At 63.1% G+C, this 20,749-nt stretch overlaps 2 protein-coding genes across 3 annotated transcripts in view; both read left to right on the top strand.

The window, feature by feature from the left end:
• The window catches only part of ACOT7 (acyl-CoA thioesterase 7), a 74,030-nt gene extending 64,054 nt beyond the window's left edge, over positions 1 to 9,976 (top strand). For both annotated transcript variants that reach the window (XM_040987826.1, XM_040987827.1), the window contains exons 8-9: positions 296 to 480; positions 9,605 to 9,976. In XM_040987826.1, coding sequence (XP_040843760.1) covers positions 296 to 480; positions 9,605 to 9,703 — 284 coding nt within the window. In that variant the 3' untranslated portion in view covers positions 9,704 to 9,976. The remainder of the gene's footprint in view (positions 1 to 295; positions 481 to 9,604) is intronic.
• Positions 9,977 to 15,194: 5,218 nt separating this feature from the next.
• GPR153 (G protein-coupled receptor 153) lies at positions 15,195 to 19,172 on the top strand. The gene is made up of 5 exons (XM_040987651.1): positions 15,195 to 15,550; positions 15,723 to 16,152; positions 17,671 to 17,863; positions 18,243 to 18,427; positions 18,516 to 19,172. Exons 1-5 carry the CDS (start codon positions 15,195 to 15,197, stop codon positions 19,170 to 19,172), a joined length of 1,821 nt encoding a protein of 606 aa, XP_040843585.1.
• The last annotated feature ends 1,577 nt before the right edge of the window (positions 19,173 to 20,749 follow it).

Raw genomic sequence — 20,749 nt, 5'->3', positions numbered from 1 at the left:
CGCTCATGTCAGTACAGGTGTGGGTCAGGTAGGGGGGTCCCCTCTGGGACAGGAGTGGCTTGGGCAGCCTGTGGCACGTGGACAGCAGAGCTTGAGCTGGTGGCCAAGACCGGAGTGACAAACGGGCCGTTTGTGGATTACTAATGGTGCAGTCTGCTGGTTCTCTTTAACAACCTAGGAACTGTGAAAGCTCCGTGTCACTTAACCAAGTGTCCTCTAACTCCCCGTGGTGGCGACTCCTCCCAGGCCCTGCCGGGGACGGGGAGGGCCGCCTGACGCCCGCTGTGCTCCGCAGGCTGTGTGATCACCATCTCTGGCCGCATGACCTTCACCAGCAATAAGTCCATGGAAATCGAGGTCTTGGTGGACGCCGACCCCGTGGTGGACAGCACACAGAAGCGCTACCGGGCCGCCAGTGCCTTCTTCACCTACGTGTCCCTGAGCCAGGAGGGCAAGTCGCTGCCCGTGCCACAGCTCGTGGTGAGTGGGACCTGGGAGCGCCAGCTCCTCCAGCTCACCGTGCCTTTGGGGCACACACAGTCTCGATCCTTGCTACCCTCAGGGTCATTGTCATCGCATGTGTCATTAGAGGGTGGCTGACCACTGTCACCTTGGCCTGCGTGTCCTGCTCAGTGGCCAGCAGCCCAGAGCCCTGGACTGTGGGGCTGTGGTCCAGACTTCAGACTTCCCTGCAGTGTGCAGTGGCACGTGGTGGGTGTGTGCACTTCCAAGAGCCCTTACCCATGCATCCCATGCCCCTCGGATCCATGTCCTCTGAGCTTTGCCTGCATTTACTATTGACGTCTCAGCCCACGCACAGTCCCGGCAGGGTCCTGGACATCCCAGGGAACCCTGTAGAGGCAGCTTCCACACCTAATGTAGGAGCTGAGGTCCCGGCCTGACCTACACCCTCCCTTCATAAACAAGGCTGTGTCTGTCTCTCACGGACAGCTGTGGTGGGAAGCTTGAGGGACGCAGTGGTAAGGATCGGAGGCCTGGGCACTGTGTGTGGCAGCCCCCAGGTTGGGCACTGCTGCAGGAAGTGCTCATGAGTTCCCTGCAGCATGTGGGCTCTGCCTTCTGGGGCAGAGTGCATGCTGAGCCCTGTGACGGCAAAACCTCTCCCCCGGGCACTGGGGGGCCAGTGCCATCTCACTTTCCAAGACGCTGCCTGGCAGCTTGCTAGGGCTGAGAACCACCTTGCCATGGCACCTCTGCCAAGGATCCCACACCCCTGCTCCCTTCACAGTACCCACACCTTGTCAGGGCCTGTTGCAGCAGCTCCAAAGCACCCTGTATGAGTTCTTGGCCTGGCAGGCCACAGTGGTGACCAGTGGCAGCCATAGAGGCCCCAGCTGCCCATAGGATCCCCTTCTGCCAGCACCATCAGTGCTGGCCCTTGACTGGAGTTGGTTTCCCTCTTTGGACTCTGCTGAGCAGACTAGTCCCAGGGCCCTGGGGCTCGGGCAGGGGTGGAGGTGGACTTGAAGGATGAGGACTCAGCCAGTTTGATGGGAGGACAGTGAACCCCTGGGCGTTCTCACGACTGGTTCCTCTGTGCCAGCCCAGGGAGCCCTGTCTGTGTTGCTGTCTCCCTCCCGACCCACACGCTCAGTATTGTGCACGTATGCTGGGCCTGCCTTGGCCGGGCACTGCTTCTCTGCTGACTTTCAGAACATGTGGTCAGGTGATGCAAGGAGGGGAGCACACCCACCACCCCAGCTGTGTCACTGTTTGCTGGTCAGCCATCCACCTCCCTGTAGCCAGGCACTGGCCTCCAGCTGCCAAACCAGCACATCTGCTGTCCTTGGGCTTGGGCCTGCAGAGCAGGCTGCCTGCTTCCTCCTGGGCCCTTTCGGTGTGACCCTCTCGCTTGGCCTCCCCAACCTCTCTGTTCTGGCCGCTGAGTCTCTGCCCCCCCACCCAGTACGTCTTCGCACCTGCTGGGCCTCCTGCACTCCAGCTCCTGTCCTATGGCAGCGGCCGTGGGGCTGGATCCCGGGCATACTGTGTCTCTCACTGGCTTCCTCCTAGCTTTGGTGCCAGCGGCCAGGCCCCTCTCTGAGCCTGTGTTCCTGGCCGTGGGACTCTGCCCCGTCGGTCCAGTCCATAGCCTCCCCGCTCCCACCCTCGGTCCTGCCACACACAAGGCTCTGCCCCGTTTCTGCCCTGCCTGGCGCAGCACCCCTGCTCTCTGTTCTCCCGACAGCCGCACAGTGTTGACGAGGGCGTTACGGGGGCTGCCGGGAGCTGCAGGCCCCAGAGTTTCCTGTTCCCTCCTGGCTCCCTCCTGGCTCTCTCTGACCCCCTCCTGGTCCTTCCTGCTCACTCCTGCCCCCTCCTGGAGGGCCCTCCTGGTCCCCCTCCTGGGCACTCCTGGCACCCTTCTGGCTCCCTCTTGGGCCCACTGGGCTCACACCACCAGGCTGTGGGGTGCTGCAGCCTGCGTTCTCAGGGTCCTGGAGCTTGCCAGTTGGGTGACCTCAGGCACGTCAGCACTGCCTGCAGAACCTGTACATGGGACGGATAGGATCCTGACTGGCTCCATCAGTGCCACTGTGCGCCTTCTCTGCCAGAGCCTCCTGACACCTCCCTGAGGGACGGGCAGACAGATGGGCAAGGACTGAAGTAGGGGCATAGGATGTGCCCAGTACTGGTTGCAATTTGTTCCATTTTGTTTTGTTTGTGAATGGCAAAGGGACACAGGGGGTATGCGTGGGAGGCACATGCCTTGGTTCGCTTTGCCAATGCCTTCAAACAGTTGGACCAGGACCTGTCTAGGTCTCCCATGTGTACAGCAGGGACTCAGCCACCTGAGCCACTACCTGCTCTCCCCAGGAGCCCATTAAGAAGCAGCCAGGATCTGAACAAGGCACTCCACTGTGAAATGCAGGGGTCCTGAGCAGCCCCCAACCTGCTGTACTACAACACCCCCACGGCCATCAGGGAGACCAGCACAGCAGTTGGGAGGAAGACCTGGGTGCTGCACGCCCCCACTCCCAGTGAGGGTCAAGGAGACCTTTAGGGTTGAACCTGTGGCTTCGTGGAGCCAGCAGAAACCTGCACGTGGGTAGAGGTCGTGGTGTAGGGAGGTCAGCACGTGCTGAAGGGGCACAAGGGTTGGCACGGGCTTCTAGGCGCTTGCTTGAGCGCTGGGAGTCACGGCTGCTCCCCCAGGGAGGCAAGGGCCCACATGGATTCACTGTGCTGGGCTCCCAGCTGTCACATGTTGCTGAAGATGCAGCGTCCTGGAGCCCCACCGCTGTTGATAAAAATAGCCACCTCGAGGGAGGGCCAGCAGGCTCGCAGAGGGCTCTGAGCTGAGCACAGCCTCTGCAGCGCTGCCTGGGGACCACTGCCATGCGTGCCCCAGGCTGCAGCACGTGGGCTGTGCGCGGTGTGCATGCGTGCGCACACCGTACCCCTCCTGCTCCCGGCTGCTGCCCCTCCTCACCCCCATCCCCGGCGCTTCTTCAGCCTGCTGTCTATTTTTAGCTCCCCTCCCCAGGGCGGGCTGGCTTTGGAAGTCAGCTTTCCTGTTTGGAGTCACTTCTTGGTGAATGTTTGATGCCGGGGCTGGCAGCAGTGGCAGACTCAGCATGGAGCCAGGCTGCTGGGCTGCTCCCCATGCCAGGTCCCTCCAGCTCCTTGTAGCAGTACCCACTAGTCTTGGGGATTCCGGGGGACCTGTCAGTGAGAACCTGGGTCCTGGGGACCCGGCCCAGCACCGCCTTGTCAGGTGGGGGGCCTTTTCCAGGGGTAAGAGCCAGAGCACGTGCTGGCCTCTCGTGTGTGGGTAGCACCAGCTCTGGTTCTCCTGAGGACATGGTGACACAGGAGGCGACAGGCCACAGAGAACCTGGCAGGGGGCATGGTGGTGGGCAGGCGGAGGGCCCCAGCCTTGTTCTGCCCTGTATGCCTGGGTCACCTGGAAGATAAATGTGCTCCCCAGGGAGCCGAGGCCATGCCGGGGGGCTGTGGAGGTCCTCTCAGCAGAGTGGCTTTCCTCACCGGAAGCGCCTGCCCCTGAGCAGTGATCACAGGGCCCGTGGGGACCAGACAGCCTGCCATCGGCTGCCACTGGTCGAGCGGGAGGCAGCGAGGAAACCATCTCACTGCTGACCAGTGGGTGCCACCTGAAGCACCTGAGGACAAGGGATGCTGATGGGCCTGCTGCCCAGCTGCGAGGCAGGGCCAGGCCTGGGCTGCTGCCGGCCTTAGATCAGGAGACTGCCTGTATGCAGTGCTCAGAGCTGGGGTGTTGTTTTCAATTGCTGTGGGGTCTACAGGTGGGGCAGTGCCCTGGTCACGGCTAGTTCTCATATCTCTGTGTCTTTGCTTGAGCCATGTGGTGCCCGAGTGCTCTCTGCGCTTGATGGTTTAGCCCTTGCATGTCTTCACAGGGGCTTGCAGGGGCACCTGGGTCCACAGAAGCCGGGGGCAGCTGCCCTCCTTCCTGGTCATGGTGGGTTGGGTAGGGAGGGAGGCCTGCCACGTGGGACCCTTGCCATGGGTTGAGAGCCCCAGAAACTCCACAGCCTGTGGAGCTCTCAGACACCAAACCGGCACGTGGTGAGGGGACCCCACCTTGCCTAGAGAGCTGCATGGCTAAGAGGGTGGACGCTGTGGGGGCCTCAGTTGCCCCTTGCTTTAGGACCAGAATCCTCCCTCTGCTACTGCTGCTGCTTGCTTGGTCCAGGTCAAACGTCTGTAATAACTTTGTGCTTGCTGAGAGAGATGGGACGTTCGGCCTTTACTAGAGTACGTCCAGGGCGTTCCTGGAGGGGTCCAGTTATTGCTGATGGAGACTCCTCCCCTGCCCACCCCCTGCAGCCAGCCTGGAGCGTTACGTCATAGATGCCTCCCAGGTGCCTGTCCGTAAGCCCAGTCAGGGTCAGGCTGCAGGAAGGCACGGAGAGCTTGCCCACCCACCTGGCACAAGAAAGACCCAGCCCAGCCTGACACTGCCAGCAGCCTCCTGTTGGCCCTCACGCAGCCCCTTCATTGGGGGCTGGGCTGTTTGCCTCTCCATAATGGCCTCCTTTCCTTGCTCCCGGCTGGAGGCTGCTCCCAGGACATTGGAGAGGGCAGCAGAGGGCGGGGGACGCAGGCTTGGGCGGTTCATGGGCCCCAGTGCCAAGTAAGTGCAGCATGGCACAGGTTCCCCTCCACGCTGAGGGCCCTCCAGTGCCACGCCGTGTCCCCAGTGAGCAGCGATGTGAGCCCTCCCCTCCCCCACTGCACGCTGCATGGCGCAGGCCTGTGTCCCCGCTGGGGGCACTCAGCACACAGATACCCACTAGTCACAAAAGGACAAGCTATTGATTTTACTAAGGGTGGGACTTAGTCTCTCCTCCACACCACGTTCCAAGTGTGTTTTCTTGAAGTGCTGAAAATGCAGAATAGAAGACATTTGGTTTGCAGCATTGGGCTCCGACCAGAAGCCGGCACTTGGCAGGAAGTGCCTTGAGGGCGAGGGAAGGATGCACGTCTGAGGCCAGCATTGGAACTCTCCTGTCATCCCTGTGTCCCTGCGGGTAGGCATGCCACCCCAAAGACCCCGCAGCCTTGACACAGCCCCCAGGCCATCTGTGGTTGATCGGGGTGGTGCCACGGTGGGCAGCTAACTGCCAAGGCAGGCCCTTGGGGCGGGCACCTAGAGCTTTGAGGTGGTGTGTGAGGCCCACAGGATGACCCCCCAGACACGCACACATGTGTGCCAAGAATGATCGCACACGCCATGGATGAGTTCACACATGTGACCCTACAGAGCAGACATGCACGCACACACACCATACACATGAGCTCACGAGCACCAGCCAGTGTAGGGGAGCCCTTGGCCATGTTACCACACTGGATCCCTGTCGCACAGGGGACAGTGCTCCTGAACCCGGGGTCGTGCCCCTTACCACCACCACCCTTCAGTGTCTCCCAGCAGAAGGTTGCCAGGCTCCAGCAGCCTCCTTCACCATCAGCCACTGCATGGGGAGCCCCCAGAGGCTGGGCATGGCTGCTGGCAGTGCAGCCCGGCCATAAGTCCTTCTCCACGCCACCCTCCCCCAGCCCTCCTTCAGGATCAGCCTCAAGCAACACTGCCGTATTTGTTTACTTTGCTACAGCAGGGAGACGCCTGGGAGGAGGTGGCAGCTGGGCCCGGGTGGGGCCATGTGCCAGCAGCCATCTGGCTCGTTCTGGCAGCTCCACAAGCACCAAGGATGTAGTGTCTCCCCACCCCCGTTTACTCAGAAGAGAGGCCCAGACAGGCTGTGGCACCACTTCAGTGTGGAGCAGCCACGGCCCTGCCATCCTTGGCCATTTTCCTTAGGAACATGTGCCCTGCCTGAGCACTGCTCAGGGAGCTGGGACAGCACTGCCCCCAGGGTGGGCCCTGGGCACGGTGATTCTGGGGCTGAGGTGGCAGAGCACGGCTCCCAGGCTCAGAGCGCGGAGCACCGTCAACCAGCTCCCTCCTCCCTCCTCTTGCATCATCTGGTCAGTTCCCAGCTGCCCTTCTGCACCTCTGTGGCCAGCAGCGTTGGGTCCTGGCTGTGAGGCCACTGGGCTTGTTCTGCCTGGCAGTCCAGAGGCCTGCACTGGGTGACAGCCTCTCCCTCGTCGAGCCGGCGGTATAAATTTATGCTCCTCAGCCTGTGCCTCAAGTCGCTCACGGCCCAGCCTGATGAGAGAAGTGTCCAGAGCTGTTGACCCACGTGCCTGGAGCACTTAAGGCTGCTGAGGCTGTTTGGATGATGCAGTGCAGGCCAGAGCCCTGGCAGCCAGGGGACAGCCGAGGAGGCTCTGGAGGCCTCATGGTCACTGAGGCTGTTTGGATGATGCAGTGCAGGCCAGAGCCCTGGCAGCCAGGGGACAGCCAAGGAGGCTCTGGAGGCCTCATGGTCACTGAGGCTGTTTGGATGATGCTGGATGCTCGTGTCTTCCTTCTGCCCTTTGACCCTTCTCCCCTCACATCACTCCCCACCTCTGTCACTCAGGATTCCTTCTGTGGGAGATGGAGAGGGGTGATGGCCATGGTGTGCTGTGTGACCCCAACGGACACCATGTGCTGTCAACCCAAATGTGACCCCGATGGACACCTACAACCTCAGCCCAAGTGTGACCCCGACAGACACCATGTGCCATTAACAACCTGGGTGTGACCCCAACAGGCACCACACAATGTCAACCCAAATGTGACCCCGACGGGCACTGTGTACCATCAGCCCGTATGACCCCGACGGGCACTGTGTACCATCAGCCCGTATGACCCGGACGGGCACTGTGTGCCATCAGCCCGTATGACCCCGACGGGCACTGTGTGCCATCAGCCCGTATGACCCCGGTGGGCACTGTGTGCTGTCCCAGAGTGACCCCGACAGAGTACCTTGCTCCGCCAACCCCGGTGTGACCCTGCACACCCCTGATGATGCCTCTCGGCTGTGAAATGATTTGTACCAGCGAAGGGGAGGGTGGGTCTTTTTTCGCTCTGGAGAAACAGTGACCAAAGTAGAGAGGTGGAGTTGTGTGACTCCCAGCACGCAGACGTCTTGTCCCCGCACAGTCTGCCCACCGCACTTAGCAGACCCAGCAGCAGGCACCCAAGTTACTGCAACGCTCTCTTACAGCGCAGTGATGCAGCTGCAGGAAAAGCAGCTGTGGGATTCAGTCCGCAGCTTCGGCGTGCGTGTGCCGCGATGGGGATTGTCCTGTGCATCATTAGTTTCCCAGGGAAAGGTCCCTGGCTTCCAGCTCGGGGAACTTGGGGGGATACTTCCTGCACCTGCCCAGCTGGGTGACTGGAAGCAAGGGCAAGTCGGGTGTCGGTCGAGGAAGCATTTCCTTGTGTAGGATGAGAACCACCTCCCTGTCCTCCCTCTCGTGCACGGGGAGAGCTCTGCCCGGCAGTTCACCCACTTGCTCAATTCAGAGGGTTTGTGGAATCGTGCAGCTGTTGCTACAATTTCAAAACATTTTTATCATCCCAAAAGAAATACTGCACTCCTTAGCTGTCACGGACCCATCTCCTGCCCTGCTCCTCAGCTATCGGATGGTGCCTGTCCCCATGGATTTTCCTACTGGAAACTCAATGGGCTTGACCAGCTGGTGCCCGTGGACTGATGCTGATATCTGTTTTGAGTGATGACAGGTGAGTGGTGGGAGGCATTTGGGCCTCATGACCACCATGTCAGCAAATGAACAATTAGGGCAGCTGTGTGGGGTCCAGGCCTCATCACCAGGGAAGCCAGCATTCGAGCAGGCCACAAGGCAGCTGGCCCATTCCGGAGGGGCCTGCAGTGGAGCCAGTGCTGAGGTGCTCAAGCCTGTGCCCTGGTCAGGCAGCACATCTGTCCACCATCTGCCCAGGGACAAGCTGGTGCAGGAGTGCTTGCGCACCTGGCCAAACCAAGATGGTGGCCAGCACCCAGGGAAAGGAGTTCCTGGCCATGTCAGGGTGGGGAGGCTCGCACTAACTACATGGAGCTGACGGGCTTGACCCTGAGACCGGAGAGCCCTGGTCTTGGAATTGGGGGAGAGAGGCCAGGGAGGCTGTGACCGCTGGGCAAGCACTCCAGCAGCCTCGGGTCACCAGAGAGCTCACCAGGACAGCACACCCTGCTGGGTGCACGGACCCGCAGCCCCTGGGAGCTCAGGGTGCTGTCCCATAGAGCTGGTGAGACTGTGCATGCGCACACACACACGCGCGCACACACGGGCTGTTTCGATCCAACTGTGTAGCCTCAAAGTTAATTTTTTTAGAAAGAACAGAAGAGACTGCTGTGCTAGAAGAGCCACGTTTCCTGTGCACGCACACGGGAGACTGCGACAGCCCGGAGCTGGCCACGGGAGCACGGCCGTGTGTTGAGATTCCTAAGGGGCTGCCGGGCCAGCTCCAGCTCCAGCCGGGCCGTGACTGTTTCCACCTGGTGACTCGTGGCGCCGAATCGCCAGGGCTGAGGGGAGGGCGTTCTTGGTGTGACCTGGCGGTCATCCTCTGGCTGACTCTCCCGGCTTTGGCCAGCACCCCATTTGTCTGGAAAACATTCAGACCTCAAAATAGCTGCTGGGCTTGGCGTCCTTGTGGGCGAAGGACGACACCCTCCAACGCCACAGTGACATGTCCTCAAGGAGTTAACACAACACGTTAAACGCGACTCCCCACCAGGGCAGGTGCCAGCCAGAACTTAGGACAGATGGGGCCCCAAAAGGGACCACCTATGGTGTCCCTGTGGCTAGCAGGCGGAACCTCGACCATCTGAAGGAGGCGCAGCAGTAAGGGGTGGGCCAGGACACAGCTTCTGAGCCCTTGGCACCCTCCCTAAAGTGGCACGGGACTCCCCACGTGCGCCCCCGTGGGACAGTGACCATCTCCTGGGGCTGCTGGCATTCACCGGCCTCTATCCGTACAGGGCTTTTTCCCAGCACTCCCCTCCACAGTCCACTGTCAGGTGGAGTCAGAAGGGGGCACAGGACCACTGCCTGGCACCCAGCACTCTAAAGACCACTGGAGCCGTGTCGAGTTTGTCAGCCCCCCGTCCCGGGGTCAGGGGAGGGCAGCCATGCAACCTGCTTGTGTCTCACTGGCTGTTTCTCTGTGTGTGCCCCACAGCCTGAGACCGAGGACGAGAAGAGGCGCTTCGAGGAAGGCAAAGGGCGGTACCTGCAGGTGAAGGCCAAGCGTCAGGGTCAAGCGGAGCCACAGGCCTAGGCCCCTCCCAGCCCAGGCCATGAACCACTGTCATCACGGCCCGGCCTCCACTCAGAAGCAACCCCCTTGGCCAGACCCCAACTCGCGTTGAGAGCTGGTGTTGTGTGTATTCGTCTTGCAGTGTTAACCCACCCTCTCCTGAAATCCTACACACCAAAGCTTTATTTATGCCATCCCGGTGCGAGTGCAATCAGTGTTGCCCCAGACCCCGGGACCTGGGTAGTGCCCCCGCCCGCACGAGGTGGGACGGGCCTGGCGTACAAATAAAGCTGCTGTCTGGCTGCACTCAAAGGCCTGGCTGACTGTCTTGGGGACTGCTCTCCCACTGGCTCGGTGACCCTCCCCTGAGCCCCCTCCTGGCACGGGGACCTCCGCGTGCCCTGGGTCCACACCTGCTGGGAACGTGATCACTGGACACCTGATTCCTGAGGCCCTCAAAAAGTGTTGGCTGGGCCACCCAGCCTGGCAGGAGCCCTGGCACCCACTTCCCCAAGCTCAGAGCTGAGCAGGGCTCCTCCTGGTGCTGAAGGACGCAGGGAGGTGAGGCATGTAGACAGCCCTGTTGGCGTGGCCCAGTCCCAGCTGCTGCTTGCCAGAAACCAGCCAACACCCAGGGCTTTGCTGAGAGGGGCCTCCTGGGGGGTGCCAGGACCCTCAGGCAGGGTGGCTGTGGAGTCGCCAGGCAGCGTGGGAGGGTGCATCTGTGTGTGTGTGTGGTACATCTGTGGGGGGTTGTGCATCTGTATGTGAGGTACATCTGCGTGGGGGGTACATCTGTGTGTGGGGGGTGCATCTATTGGGTGCATCTGTTGGGGGGTACGTGTGTGGGAGGGTCCATCTGTGTGTGTGCATCTGTGTGGGGTTGTGCACCTGGGGGGGTACATCTGTGTGTGGGGTGAATCTGTTGGGGGGTACGTGTGTGGGAGGGTCCATCTGTGTGTGTGTGCATCTGTTGCTGACTATCTGCATGCTGTGAGGTTGTGTCACTGCACATGGGCACACATGGTGTGATATGAGGGCTCCAGCCTTGGGGGTGCCCCTGGGCCAGCAGACTCGGGCAGCCGCTCAGGGGCCAGGACCCCAGTCCTACCCGAGGCTGCTAAAGGCACTCCACCAAGCTCTTCCCTGAGCTGGGGCCTCAGAGAACATCCCCAAATCAGGCTCATCCCTGAAGCCAAAGCATCTGTCCTGCCTGGAGAGGGAGCCTGACCCGCCAACAGCTGCAGCTTCGGGGCCCCTGGAGCGCGAGCAAGCGAGTGAGCAGGCTCCAGATGTGTGGAAACGCCCTGCCAAGTGCTCCGGAATCTGCCAGGCCCCAGCCCCCAAGGACAACAGGGCAGCAGCAGCTACTTCCTGCCTGGAAGCAAGGATGGGGGAATAAGCTGCTCCGCCTACCACCCTGACCCCTGACCCCTGAACTCTCCAACCCCGCCCATGACCCATGCCAGTGGGTTCAGAGCTGAAGTCAAGGCCTGCAGGGCTGGTCATCCATTGCCCACAGTGCCCGGGCATCAGGCCCCAGGCCAGAACTGCCTTGCCCAGTCTACAGTACCTAGGAGCCAGCCAGGCACCTTAAAAATCCACCACACCAGTACAGAAACACTTAGCCTCAGGCCCTGACAGCACTGCAGGGCACTCCCCTCTTCCCCCTGCCCAGGACGGCCGGCCATCCACCAGTTCCCGCAGGGCCAGCAGAGGCCAGGCAGAGCCCCTGGCTGTGGGCCACGCAGCAGCTGGTGAGCCAGGCCCCTGGGAAGCTACCCTTCAGTCAGCCGACTCAGGGTCAGCAGGCGTGCCTTAGCCACACCATTCTGTGAGCCACTGTGCCAGCCCCTGCTGTGGGCAGCCTGTCCACAACCTAGGCCAGCTGGGTGGGGACCAGCCTGTTCACCTCAAAGCCCCAGGGACACATTGGGGATGTGTGACCAGCTGCCCAGCCCTGCAAGAGATGGGGCCCCCTGGCAAGCACAGGATGGACACTCGGGGCTGCTTGCCTGAACACTCCCTTGGGAGGTCCTGAGGGTGTGGTCAGCGCCCCCCAGGAGGAACCAGGGTCTCCCTTGAAGAGGAAGGCCTGGGTGCCAGCTCCTCTCTCAGGACAGGAGGGGGTCCTCCAAAGGACCGTCAGAGTGTAGGTGACAGCCTGTGCCCTGGCAGTGCCAATGGAGGCCCACAGCACGGGTTTCAGAGCCACAGAGCCATGGGTAGAGGGCAGCCCCCTGCAGGCCCTGTGCATTCCTGGGTCACTCCCACCTCTCCCACTCCTGGGGTCAGACCAAGACCCGAGATCAGCTTGAATCCTCCGTTGGCCTCTCTTGCTGCTCCAAGCCCAGTCTCTCACCTGAGCTGTGGCTTCCTCCAGGAAGGCCTCCCTGAGCCCCCGCTCCAGCCCCTCCAGGTCCTCACTACCTATTCCTGGCCTAGGTCTCCCAGTCCCTGGAAGGCTGCAGCCCAGCTGCGGGGTGAGAGGGCAGATCGCGGGGTGGCCCGACGGGGCTGCGGGCCGCGCCTGCGAGCGGGCGGGCTGGCGGGGCGGGCCGAGGGGCGGTGCGGTGGCGCCCGGCGGAGGCATGCGCCCTGGCCCGCCCCCCGCCCCCGGCCGCCCGGCGCAGCCAGCAGAGCGGCGGGAGCCAGTGCGGCCGCGGCGCCGAGGGACGGGAGGGACGGGAGGGAGGGCGGGGCGGCGGGGCCGAGCCGGGCCGGGCCGAGCGCGCCGGACGCCGCCAGGATGCCTCGGCCCGCGGGCCACTCCGCCGCCAGCCTCCCCCGCGGCCCCCGGCGGCCCGCGCTCGGCCCGGGGGCTCGGGAGCTGCAGCCGGAGCCGGAGGCGGGAGCAGCGAGGTGGAGTCGCTGGCGCCCGAACGCAGGGTGAGCTCCACCGTGCTGGCCCCGGGATGGCCGGGCGGGAGGGCTGGGGACCGGGGCCGCCTGCGCTCCGGTGGTGGCAAGCGCCGTCTGAGGGGTACACCGCCCGGAGCTCCTGCGCCACCCCGCCGACCCAACTTGGGCACCTTCGGGGTAACTTCCCCAGAGCCGGCCCCTCCCTGTTTCTTCGCCTGCAGTGATGCCCCTGGGGGTCCGTAGCTGGTGGAGAGGGCGGGTCCGAGGGGGTGGGTCGGCCCCTGTCCGTCACCACCGTCAGGCTCCCCCCGCAGGTGGTCGCTGGGACGCGCCCTCAGTGTGGGGCGGTAGTCGGGGGTCCGGTGGGGCAGGCAGGCGGGACAGCGCCAGAGAAGGGCTGGGAGAAGGATCTGAGCCCAGGGCAGCAGGGACTGCTGGGGTGCGGGGCGGGGGAGGGAGGCGTGTCGCAGATGCGGAGGCACCCCGCCCTGGGCCCTGCGAGATCTGCGCAGAGACCAAGTCGGGGGGACGAGAGCACGGGGCGCTGGCCAGCTGGAGCCCGGGGACTCCTTTCAAGTTCTGGGTTCTCTTTGTTGTGCAATAGAGCCCCGGGGCCGTGCGGTCTCATTGGCCCGGGGCCTTGACGTCACGCGTGGCTCTCCCGCCAACCACGCAGAGTCCTCTTCCAGGGGCGGGTGGGCCCCGGGATGGTCCCTCTTCCAGGAGCGGGTGGGTCCCTGGATGGTTGCACCAGCACTGGGCCGCTCTGAGAGCAGTGCGCACCAGCAGGGCGCGGGGCAGGACTGACCCCAAGTGGACGTGTGAGCCCATGCCCTAGGCAGGGGTGCCTCACCCCTGAAGACACTTCTCACCCCAACACTCCTTCTGGACCCCTAGAACGCAGCTCCCAGGAAGACAGCCCTAGCCAGCCCTGCTTTTTGTGCCTCTCTGAGCTTGCAGGCTGCATTCTCATCTGCCCAGGTCCAGATAAGAGCCAGACCTTAGATCCATGCACTCAAAAAAAATGCCTTCTTCCAGAACGTTCCAGGGCTGTGGGTCAGGCGGGTGGAAGTCAGTACTGGCTCAGGCCTGCGTGGCTTGGTTCTTCTCTCCGCCTCTTCTGGATACTCTCATGGCTGCACCCTTTACCCACAGCTCTCCCTACAGCCATGCACTGTTAGGGTTGGGCAAAGGGCAGAGCTTTGCCATTCTGTGCCAGCATTGAGCGTGTGCACCGGGGGGGGCTGAGCCAAGGCCACAGGGATCCCCTAGGCAGGGCTGGGGAGTTGAGGGAGAAGCAGGTACAGGCTGAGTTCAGTTTTTTGTGCCTGGAGGTGGTGCTGCAGCCCCCGTCCCCCAGGGCCTGGCCAAGGGGGCCGAGGTCAGGCTCACCCACACCTCCCAGCCCTCCATTGCCTTGGCTCTTGAGATGACAGGCTGGGGCTGTATGCAGCCTCTCATAGCCCCGTGTGGATGTCAAGCACTTACTGAGTGCCTGCTGCATGCTCAGCTCCCGTCTGAGTGCTTGCCAACAGCACATGCTTTCCAGGAAGTGCTGCACTGCCTGGTTACAGCTCAAAGGAGACACGGAGAAGTGAGGGCAGCAGCCCGAGCCAAGGGCATGTGTGCTATCTGCAGGGAGGCTGGAAGGGTTGGGATGGGGGGCTGGACGTCCATGGGAGTGGCCAGCGAAGACTCCACCAGGGCCACCTGTCTCCCGTGTGGAGTGGCAAGTCGGGAGAAGCAGCCCCACAGAAGCAGGAACCTAATAAATGTTCTGAAAGGAAGTTGTGTGGTCAGGCAGTCCCCAAGCTGGTGTCACAGACTGGGTCAGGGGCCAGGAGGGGTGTGGACAGGGGCACTTCCTTGAGGCCCGCTGGACGTTCAGGGTAGCCAAGCCATGGACAGAGCAAAGGACTCCTACAGGCAGGGGTGCTGCCAGCTGGCTGGGCAGCAGCCTCTCCTCTCCAGGGGATACTGTGGCAGGAGGTGCCCATGGGGCTGGCAGGTAGGCGAGAAGGACTGCGTGCAGGCAGAGCACTTGGGCCTAAGACCAGCCCAGTGACCCACCAGGGCACCGGGGAATGGGGGAGGGAGGAACTTGCTAGCAGGCCCTATGGCTGCGTGCCCACACATGCCTCCTGCCAGCAGGCCTAGTCCTGGCCTGCACCCACCCCCACCTGCCCGAAGGGGAGGCTCTGGGGAGGCTCTGAGCAGCCCCCAGATAGCTGGTGCCTGAGCCATCCGGGGAATACTGCTGACTGCTCTGTCCACTGTGCGAGTCCCAGGCCCAGCTTTCACAGTCAGAGGCCGCTGGCCAGAGCGTGCTGGTGGCCAACATGGGGTCTGTGGGCGCCTTACAAGGGAGGTCAGCTGGGAAAGGATGAGACCAGAAGAGGCAGACTACCCCAGCCCGGGTGGGCATGACCCCTGGATCAGGTCACGTGGGAGTCAAGAAAGGTGGCTAGCCCACAGGAGGTGCAATGAATTAAGGCAGGGGTCTCTCCCCCAGTGGCCACGCTGCCCACTCACTGCCCCTCCTCACACCCCCAGCCATGCATGGTCGCCAACACCCATGAGCCTCTGTGGATGAACCCATGGCCTGACTCCAAGACGATGCCCCGGCCACGCACCGGCTCTCGGGTGCACCATGAGTGACGAGCGGCGACTACCCGGCAGTGCAGTGGGCTGGCTGGCGTGTGGCGGCCTCTCCCTGCTGGCCAATGCCTGGGGCATCCTGAGCGTGGGTGCCAAGCAGCAGAAGTGGAAGCCGTTGGAATTCCTGCTGTGCACACTGGCGGCCACGCACATGCTCAACGTGGCGGTGCCCATTGCCACCTACGCTGTGGTGCAGCTGCGTCGACAGCGCCCGGACTACGAGTGGAATGAGGGCCTCTGCAAGGTCTTCGTGTCCACCTTCTACACCCTCACCCTGGCCACCTGCTTCTCCGTCACCTCGCTCTCCTACCACCGCATGTGGATGGTCCGCTGGCCCGTCAACTACCGGTGAGCGCTCACAGGTTCGGGGTGCTCCACGTGAGTGCCACACCTGGGGGTAGGGGACTGGCTTGAGGCTGCCGGCGTGCATAGGATCACTGCCATGCTGGTGGTCGGGTTATGTAGCCAGGACCCTCTGTGAGTGATACTGTCCCTCTGTCCCCTCCGCCCCCTGTGCCAGGCTGAGCAACGCCAAGAAGCAGGCGGTACACACGGTCATGGGTATCTGGATGGTGTCCTTCATCCTGTCAGCCCTGCCCGCCGTGGGCTGGCATGACACGAGCGAGCGCTTCTACACCCACGGCTGCCGCTTCATCGTGGCCGAGATCGGCCTGGGCTTCGGCGTCTGCTTCCTGCTGCTGGTGGGCGGCAGCGTGGCCATGGGTGTGGTCTGCACTGCCATCGCCCTCTTCCAGACGCTGGCCAGGCAGGTGGGGCGCCAGGCCGACCGCCGCGCCTTCACAGTGCCCGCCATCGTGGTGGAGGATGCCCAGGGCAAGCGCCGTGCGTCCGTCGACGGCTCTGAGCCTGCCAGGACCTCGCTGCAGATCACCGGCCTTGTGGCCACCATTGTCGTCATGTATGACTGCCTCATGGGCTTTCCTGTGCTGGTGGGTGACAGGGTCAGGGTGGGAAGCCTGGCTCTGGGACAGAGCTGGACACACTGCAGGGTGCTTTAAGTGACTGAATCCTCAAGGTCACTCTTGATCCTAGGACGAGGAAGGGTGCACATAGGGGCTAACCTAGAGGAGGCCTTGGCAACAGGTCCGAAGGCCAACAGTGCTGCCTGCGACCTCTGGCACTCTGGAGCCAAGCCCTCCTGCCGCGGGCTCCAGCCCAGGCCCCTGCGAGGGGTCTGCAATGAGACACCTAGGGAGCTTGGGGCCAGGGCATGAGCTGAGCTGCAGGACAGGACCGCATGCCCTGAGCGACTTGCAAAGGCAATCAGACGCAGCTCCTTCTGTCCCTTCCCCCAGCAGCCTCCACCCCACCCGCCCTCCCCGCTGAAGGGTCCTTTTGTGTACAGAGGGGCTGGGTGCCCCTGGCTCCTGTGCCAAAGGAACCAGTCAGGTGACACTGCTCCAAGAACCACACAGTGCTGTGGGCACAGAGTGGAGCCCTTCAGAGGGTAGGGTACACCCCAGCTTCTTCCTTGGCAGGGCAGGAGGGCCCTTCACCACACGCACTGACTGTTTCTTTTCTTACTATATGTTCATTTAGTAGTTCGTTTCATTCAAAAAACAGAGACAGAAGTAGGAAGATCTGTTCACTGGCTCACTGCCCACATGCCCGCAACAGCAGGCTAGGCAGGTCCAAAACCAAGAGCCCGCGGATTCAACGTGGGGTCTTCCGTGCGGGTGGCAGGGACCCAGTCCCTTGAGCTGTCACCTGCTGCCTCCCAGGGTGTGGGCAAGCAGGAGGCTGAGACAGGAAGCCAGGCATCCCAAGGGGCATTGCCACCGCTGAGCCCCCATGCCCACCCCTGCCTGGACCCTGTGTTTCTGAGTGAGCCCCACTTCACCATCCCAGGTAGAGGGCACATCATGGATGTCAGAGGGCCCAGTTCTAGAACCTTCGCCACTTCCCAAGGGTCACACAGTCTGCCGTGGTCACAGCAGAGGTCAGCGGTTGACACGCTCCCCTGCCAGCAGCCCAGCCGCCCAGCTGGGGCTCCTTAAGTGTCACTGTGCAGGTGCATCCAGGGGTCCCTGTGCAGAGGCCCAAAGGCAGTCCAGTAGTACCCTCTGCCTCTGGAATTTGTTGCAGTGTCTTAGATCCCTGCAGGAGGGGCAGTATGAAGAGGTGACTGGCCAGGATAGGGACTGCGGGTGGCTTGCTGGGGTCCTGAGCAGATGGCAGACCATCTCCAAACTGGTCTCCCACCTCCCCTCTTAAAGCAGATACGATCTGTGCCCCCACCTCTTCCCAGGGACCAGTGTCAGTAGGGTGCCTTGGTGGCAGGGGTGCTGGGCACCGCTGGAGCTGTGGCTCCAACCTCGTGGTCTCCCGGTTCCAGCCCGTCTCCACCCCAGACCTGGAGCTCTACCTGTCACCGCCCGCCAAGTCTGGGAGGGAGAAGCAGGGGGCATGGGACTTGCTGGGTGCCAGGCTGCACCCTGTGCCCGCAGGTGGTGAGTTTTAGCAGCCTGCGGGCCGATGCGGCAGCCCCCTGGATGGTGCTGTGTGTGCTGTGGTGCTCCGTGGCCCAGGCCCTGCTGCTGCCCGTCTTCCTGTGGGCCTGCGACCGCTACCGGGCTGACCTCAAGGCCATCTGGGAGAAGTGCGTGGCCCTCATGGCCAACAACGAGGACGCCGAGGAGGGTGAGGAAGACCCTGGAGACTTCCCCTGCGGTGTCCCCAAACGTACTTGGACCCCTGGGAGGGACCAAGCCAGGTGTTGCACAGAGCCCTGCAGAGGGGGTGAGCTGTGGGCTCCCCCAAATCTCCCGGCTCACGCCCAACTTGGGGGACCTTGGGAGCTCCATAGCAGCACTCCCCTAGGGCTGGGCCCCACAGCTGCCCAGGTGCCACGGGAGGAGGCCGGCTCCATGCACTGGGAGGAGAGGGCCGGCTTGATGCCAGGACCCGCCCGTTTCTGTTTCCCAGTAACCAGCTCTTTCTACCTTTGTGGGGGTGGTGCTGGGGTTGGGAGTGTCCAGGGTCACTCCCAGGTGCCCTGAGTCCCTGCCACCCTTTGCAGAGACCAGTCTGGAGGGGGGCATCGCCCCAGAACTGGTGTTGGAGCGCTCTGCGGACTACGGCTATGGCAGCGACCTGGTGGCCTTGGACAGGATGGCCAAGTATGAGCTCTCTGCTGCAGAAGGAGGCCTACCCCAGCTCTACCCGCTGCGCCCGCTGCAGGAGAGCAGGATGCAGTACCTGCAGGTGGGGGCCGCCCCACATGGGGGTGTGGGGAGGCAGCGGCCTGAGCCCCAAGGACAACTTGAGGTTCAAGCCCATCTGATTCTTCCAGGTCCCTGCCACAAGGCGCTCCTCCCACGACGACGCGGACGTGTGGGCCGCAATCCCGCTGCCCCCCACCTTCTTGCCACGCTGGGGCTCAGGCGAGGACCTGGCCACGCTGGCACAGCTGGTGCTGCCGCCAGGGCCTGAGCGGTGCCACGGCAGCCTGCTGGCCCTGGCCGAGGACGCGCCGCCGTTCCGTCCCCGCCGCCGCTCGGCGGAGAGCCTGCTCCCACTGCGCCCCTTGGACAGCACCCACGACTCTCCGCCCGGCAGCCCCGGCCGCCGCCACCGCCGCCTCCCCGGGCCCAGGCCCAGTGCCCGCTCGGCCTCGGCCTCGCCGCTGCCAGGCGCCTTCGCCCTGACTGCCTTTGAGCGAGAGCCGCAGGCGCTGCGCCGGCCGCCCGGCCCACCCGCCACCTTCCCCGCCGCCATGGACGGCAGAGCGCCGACGTCCCCTGGCAGTGGCCAGCGGAGCCCCGGCCCGCGCCGGGACACACTCGCGCACGCCGGGCCCCTGCGGACCAGCCTGAGCGCGTCGTGGGGCGAGCCGGGGGGCTTGCACGTGGCGGGCGGCGGTGGCAGCACCAGCAGCTTCCTGAGCTCGCCCTCGGAGTCCTCCGGCTATGTCACGCTGCACTCGGGCTCCCTGGGCTCGGCGTCCTAGGGCCCGCGCCAGTGCCTCCCCAGGACACCAGCACCAAAGATTGCCGCCTCTGTCGCCCCGACTGCGAGCGTAAGACCCGCAGAGGGGCAGGGGCGTGGCCCTGCGCCTGTATCTGCTGGCTCCTCCCTGCTGGCCTTGCCTGGAGCTGAGCACTGCTCAGCCAGCAGCGGAGCTGGACTCGGGAAGCAGGGAACCCTGGAAGGAGGCCAACACCACAAAGCAGCCCCTCCGCCCCTTGGAGGGGTAGAAGGCAACAGCTCCTGGACCCTGCACAACTCTGCCTTCTGCCCTGTGCTGGAACGGTGGCATGCCCCGGGGAGGGGGCGCTGGGTCTCTAAGCACAGGCAGGGAGCTTCAGAATCCAAACAAGCTCTGGGCACACATGTCCCTGGCTGCCTCAGTTTCCCCATCTGTAACAAGCAGGTGGCCACATTAACTCTCAGGGCTGTTTGACGACGTTTCCTGGGCCCTGGCCACTGGGTGCACCTGGTCAGTCACTTATGGCGGCCAGTCCCTGGTGTGGGGTCTCCCCGCACCCTCAGCACAACTCAGCCCCTTGGAAAGCCATCCTGCTCTCCAGTCAAGCACAACTCCTGCACCACCACCCCTGATGACCCCACCACCTGACCACCACTTGTTTGCCTGCCCTCGGTACTCTGCCAAAGTTGCCTGCCCCCCAACACATCAGCCACCCTGATTCCTTGCCAAGGTTGAGTGTGCACGCCAGAGGGGGAGGGAATCTGCAGGCCCTGGCTGCAGCCCTACGCACCTGTGCACCCAGCTGTGCAGGTCCTTCCCTCCCACGCTCCTCCTGACTCCAGAGGTCAGACCCCCTGCTGGTCTTTGCCCAGGCAAGGTCTGGGCACAGCTGAAAGGGCAATAAAGACAGAGTTAGCCTCAGGACAGGGTCCCAGCCCCAGAAACAGGCAGGGGGAGTGGGGGCTGTTCCACTCCGTCTCAGCTTTGGCTGTGCCTCCTCCCTGGCCATGGGGCCAGAGGTACCGCCTCCGGCTGACGTAGCTATGCCTTTGAGCACTGACACGTCCAGTGGAGGCAGCGGTCACCAGCCAGCCACTGTCTCCAGCCCAAGCTGGCCTGTTTTATCACATGGGTTTTCACGTTCTTTTATAAAAATGGCAATAGGCGCAATGGGGACCATGATCCCAAACCCAGCGCGGTTTTTTAACAGGAAATAGAAGTGGGGGTGGGGTGGCCCCACCCAAGGACTCTGAGCCTGGTGCCCTCTCTCCCGCTCTGTCCAGCCTTGGGCCTGTTGGCTGGGTTTCTAAGGAGCGTCACCGTGGGCTACCTGGGAAGGGACTGTTCTTAACTGCCCAGCCCAGAGCCAGGGACTCATTTGTACTCTCCGACAAGGCATTTCTTGTCTGTACAGGACTCAATAAAAAATTTGCTCATGATTTGCACCCAGCGCTCTGCACCTGCCTTCTTGGAAGCAGTAACCCCAGGGTTTCGCTGGCTACAGCCTGCATTTTTGCTATCCCACCACCTTGCCCCGTGTCCTCGCAGGTGAGAGGGATGTGGGGCTGCGGAAAGGGACAGCAATCGGAGAAAGTCCC

Source organism: Ochotona curzoniae, unplaced genomic scaffold (genome assembly GCF_017591425.1).
Source record: "Ochotona curzoniae isolate NIBS_2020 unplaced genomic scaffold, NIBS_Ocur_1.0 contig_4792, whole genome shotgun sequence".
In the NCBI taxonomy this organism is placed as follows: domain Eukaryota; kingdom Metazoa; phylum Chordata; class Mammalia; order Lagomorpha; family Ochotonidae; genus Ochotona; species Ochotona curzoniae.
This window is presented reverse-complemented; position numbering and strand designations above follow the sequence as displayed.

Bases quoted from the DNA above. Each gene is read 5' to 3' on its own strand.
- GPR153 (XM_040987651.1), top strand. From the start codon at position 15,195: ATGAGTGACGAGCGGCGACTACCCGGCAGTGCAGTGGGCTGGCTGGCG. The intron at 15,551-15,722 runs GTGAGCGCTCAC...CCCCTGTGCCAG, and splicing joins CGCTGGCCCGTCAACTACCG to GCTGAGCAACGCCAAGAAGC. The intron at 18,428-18,515 runs GTGGGGGCCGCC...TGATTCTTCCAG, and splicing joins GCAGGATGCAGTACCTGCAG to GTCCCTGCCACAAGGCGCTC.